The sequence below is a fragment of the Nannobrachium achirus genome (genome assembly GCF_963921795.1).
Source record: "Nannobrachium achirus genome assembly, chromosome: 18".
NCBI lineage: Eukaryota > Metazoa > Chordata > Actinopteri > Myctophiformes > Myctophidae > Nannobrachium > Nannobrachium achirus.
In genome coordinates this window covers 38,122,976-38,128,040 of record NC_137825.1, presented here as the reverse complement: position 1 = coordinate 38,128,040, position 5,065 = coordinate 38,122,976, and the positions used below count along the sequence as shown (strand labels likewise).

Here is a 5,065-nt window from a genome sequence, read left to right as displayed (position 1 = left end):
CATTTTATATCTGTGTTCTGTAAAGTACACATTTCCGCAGGGGGAGTTGGTAACGGGTACGCCTTAGATATTCAGCTTTAATATTTGATGTTGTCTATCAGTGTTGATGCTTGTTGATGCACCCACAAGAGCAAAGAGAACAGGCAGAAATTACATCAAAGAGGCTGATTCTGGATCACAGACTGATTCACTCAATGTCCCTTTATCTTGCTGTGTTCTTTCTTTTGTGTCTGCACCTCTTTCATTTTCTCTGCATCTTTATTGAGATCCTTCATCAGTAGAACTACTTTTTTTAAGAAGGAATTTGTTGGGTGCAGAGAAGGGACAACACATCTTGTCGAATAAGGAATGTGGCCAATACACTCCTCCACTTATCCTAGTTTCAAGAGAGAGGTAGTTGGTATAGTTAATTAGATTAACACACTTTGAACCAGACCAACTCTGTCAGGGCATGACGTTAAAGGGGAAGACCACCCATTTTCAATATTGAAATATGTCATTAATATACCTTAGAGGAGTTATGTGGAAATAGAAAAAAAGTTCCCCCCCTTCTGTGTTGCCTAGAACTGTAGGATTGATTTTGGGGTTTGTATTGTAAAGTACAACGTGTGATGTCATCAAGTTGTACTTTACAATACAAACCCCAAAATCAATCCTCCAGTTCTAGGCAACACAGAAGGGGGGGAACTTTTTTTCTATTTCCACACAACTCCTCTAAGGTATATTAATGACACAGTTCAATATTGAAAATGAGTGGTCTTCCCCTTTAAGGCTTGTTCTGTTGTCCGGGACAACTAATACATCTTTCTGGACAATTTATTTCAAAATGTACTTATCTGTTGGACAAGTGGCTTGACTGGCGATACTATGGAGTGGAGGGTGGAGGGGGCCAGGGGCGGCCTTATTTATTTGTCAAATAGAAAAACGGAAAAAGAAATTAAATGAATGTGAAATGGCTCATTTTTATCTGGACAAGTGACTTGTATGCCTACAGTATACAAGTGAATGGCCTCAAAAAGATAATGTCAAGCCCTGTCAGTGGCCTTGTGGTTAGAGCTTTGGCTCTAACCAATCCCCGGAAAAGTTATAATACTAAAGACTATAAGAATGGCACCCAATGCCTCCCTGCTTGGCACTCATAGCATCAAGGGCTGGGTTGGGGCCGGGGGTGTAAATCCCTGTAACATACTAGTGGCACAATCTGGGAACCCATCTGCAAAAAAAAAAAAAAAAAAATCTCTCATGTGATTAAGATGTATAAGTTGGGGCCACGGGTAGTCGAGACCTGTCCTCCGAGGACCACACTTTTCTACTTTACTGTACTTTTATTTTATTTACTTCAGTATCATCCAGGTATGGCATCAAATTGGCGCAGATGGCCTGCCTGGCTTTGGGACATCACGTTAATCATAATAAAGTAATCAAAAAAATAAACCAATATGTTTGCTGCTCCCTGTCTTGCCCTTCTAGAGACCTTAGCCTCTGATTTGTTTGTCTGATCCGACCTCGTTGATATGCACCGTCCGCTGTGACACACCCACACAGTGATTATATGATTACTATACTTAACAAGATCGTTAATTGCTCTGAGAGCTCGTTAATGAAGGTTCTAATTTAAAACATGCGCTGTGTTGATTGGAAAGAGAAGGACTTGAGTGGCGAGAGAAAAAACTTAGGAAGCCGAACCGTTTCATTATTTTACCATATTAATTTGTTTTCAGTTAATGGTTGTGTGTGTGTGTGTGTGTGTGTGTGTGTGTGTGTGTGTGTGTGTGTGTGTGTGTGTGTGTGTGTGTGCGCGCGCGCATGTGTGTAGTCGTGATTTGAGAAGATTGGTGTACTCACCTTGGACTCACAACTTGAATTGTTGTGAAATGTTAAAACATTGCATTAAACTTGAAGGGGTCTGTCAAAGGGAAATCATGTATGAGACTAGAGTTTTATTTTGGTGAGTTAAACAATATTGGCAAAAATGTTTGACCATGGTCCAGCTACTACACATGATCTGTGTTGGATCTGTGCAGATAACATTTCATTGCTATTTATTGGTTCCCTTGTTTGTTTGTTGTTTCCTTTCCATTTTTGCCTCGATTCAATCCAGTGTTGTGAGTTAATTAATTAATTTACTCCTGTCAATCTTCCCATTGACTGTGTAGTCTGTTATGTCCAGCCATCATCAGCATGATCACCACTGCTGCCGATGAAGACAGCATATGATGACAGTAACTGTAAAGTTTCTGAAAGTTCATACAAAATGTTAGTGCCAACACATCAATGGAGGGAAAAAGGCAGCAGTTCACATTATTTAGATTAGGAAAGCTGAATTATCCAGACTTAACCTTTAGGCCTATTAATCTAGGCCAAAAGTGAAATGATTTGTTTGGTTTAATCCCGTTGGCCATTGTATTGTGGCATGCACTGCATGGCACAAGAGTACCCCTAAACTAATTCTGGGAAAGAATAAATATATTGATATATTATATACAGTATTATGATGTCAAATGAAGCATGACCAATCCTGTCTCTATTTTCAACCCAGATAACTTCAGTCAAAAGGTTAACAAAAAAGAAACAGGTTCACTTTAGCTGGTAGAAGGTTCTTGGACCTAGACCTAGCGTTGCCTATAGTAACCACACTAATGACAAAGACAGATGGAGAGATGCCTACATTATAACACATCCACACGCCCGTGTGCACGCGCACACACACACACACACACACACACACACACACACACACACACACACACACACACACACACACACACACACACACACACACACACACACACACACACACACACACACACACACACACACACACATTCCAGGATTGCAAAGAGCATACATTGTACACATTTGAGATGTCACAGTGCAGTCCTATGTGAATGCTGCTGTCTTAGGCCTCATACACACAGTTAAAGCTTTAAGGTAAGACTTAAGCCAAGAGGCAAGCTAGAGGCAGTCTTCCATAGGGAATGAATTGGACTCTGCCTGTCTCTGCCCCCCTTGTCCCCCAAGGAGAAGCGCAGAGGTGCTTTAACTGTGTGTAGGAGGCCTTACTAACCACTATGCTGCAAAAGGATGGGTTGCAACTTTTAATGCTAACCTGAATACTCATTCAGTACCCATGAATCAACCTAAAAATCACACCCAATGTGAAGTGAGCGGTGGTTGTGCTTGCATAACGTCTTCAGACTAGGATTTGAGTCTATGATGTACAGGCTATGCTACACACACACACACGTTTTGCTATGGCAAAACGCTGAGGAAAAAGGCTACAGACATACGACATATGACATCACTAGACAAACATGATGCAAAAGGCTACAGACATACGACATATGACATCACTAGACAAACATGATGCTACGTACACACATTTTGCTATGGCAAAACGCTGAGGAAAAAGGCTACAGACACACGCACAGCCACTCTATGGAGCGGTTTACCACCGCTCAAAAAAAATAAACCACCAGATCAGTGAAAAATACAAAAAGTATACTGTATATTTTGCTTTAGTTTGGTTTGTGTCCTGATGAGACTACATGGGGGTGTATATCCTAGGCTAGGCATCACAGGGGCGTGAGGACCAACCCCTCTGTCAATACTGCCAGTTAAAAAAAGAAACCTTCTGGTACTTTTCAATGAATAGTGTTTCGGTGTCAAGCCTTCCTCAGTGTGTTAAGAAAGTGGTCAGTGGTGTGTTGGCTGATAGTCAGACATGACATGGACTTCAGCTGCTATCTGTAAAAAAATATATTATACTGTATATATTTTTTAAATCGCACTCATTTCGCACATGACAGCCCCCCTGTACTTACGCATCCCCCCCAACCGTTGTCGGCTAGCGCCAGTTCTGGGCCAGCCAGAACCCTTAATCACAGGTGACACCACTAAGGAACCGGTCAATATTTGAGCGGTGCTAACCGCTCCTACATCTGGCTTTGTGTGTATTCATGTGTGTCCATCAGAGACTGAAAGTGGGCCTGGCCTGGCTGGTGTGTGTGTGGGATATACTGTACACCCACTTGTAGCCTCTGATAGACACAAACCTGACTAAAGAAAAATATATTTTAATGCTCGTTTTGTGTTTTTCACTTTGTGGGACGCTTAATGAAATGAACTCATAAAAGACACTGCTCACTTCACACTGGGTGTGATATTTTACAAGTGGTGACTACACTTCGTAAAAATGTTATGCCAGAATTCTGGCATAAAATGTTGTGGCCCTCTCTCCAACACATCTTCCTTCCCTTGACCTCCAAGTGATAAAGATTCGTCCCGCCAAATGTTATCTGCATCGATTAGAAACGTTGCTGTAACATATGAAATGTGTTTTTACAATAGATTTCTGGTGTCATATCAACAGAGTCAGACAGAATAGATCATCTGAGGTCACACTGCGCCGGTTAGTTATTGTTCTCCAAAAATCCTTTGCAGCATCTCATGCACTGTTCGTACACCTTTTCAAAGTCCTCATCCTCGCCATAATATGGGTCTTGGATGATCAACTGCTTCTGAGGGTCATATGAACCAAGGAGCTCAATCTTTGCTCTGCACTTGTTCACGGCGGTGGCCTTCGCTTTCAGGTAGCTCAAATTGCTCTCGTCCATGCACAGGACGTGGTCGAAGCAGCAGAAATCTTCCTTAGTCACCTGCCTTGCCCGGTGCCTCATGGTCACACTGTGGCTCTTCATGCAGGCTCGGCCACGGAGGTCTGGAGGGTTGCCTATCGCGAAGGTGGAGGTCGCAGCACTGTCTATCCTCCACTTGTCCTCAACACCAGCATCCGTCGCCATCTTTCTGAAGATTGCCTCTGCAATGGGTGATCTGCAAATATTCCCCAAGCACACAAACAAAACCGATTTAGTAGGACTAGGACTAGGACTAGGACTAGGACTGGGACTGGGACTGGGACTGGGACTAGGACTAGACGCTGCCATGTTGTTTTTAGGGGTCCTGTGTCACTCTATAAAGGGTGGGGGTCTTCTATGCCTCCTCCAGTTCTTATATAGCTCAGTGGTTGGCTGACGTCTGGCATATTTTCCGTTGCCTTACAACG

At 42.7% G+C, this 5,065-nt stretch overlaps 1 protein-coding gene across 1 annotated transcript; it reads right to left on the bottom strand.

The window, feature by feature from the left end:
• Window positions 1-4,412: 4,412 nt before the first annotated feature.
• On the bottom strand, window positions 4,413-4,946 carry LOC308303782 (low molecular weight phosphotyrosine protein phosphatase-like; the record flags this gene model as incomplete). The annotated part of the gene is made up of 1 exon (XM_080748276.1): window positions 4,413-4,946. One exon carries the CDS (start codon window positions 4,944-4,946, stop codon window positions 4,413-4,415), a length of 534 nt encoding a protein of 177 aa, XP_080604402.1.
• Window positions 4,947-5,065: the final 119 nt, after the last annotated feature.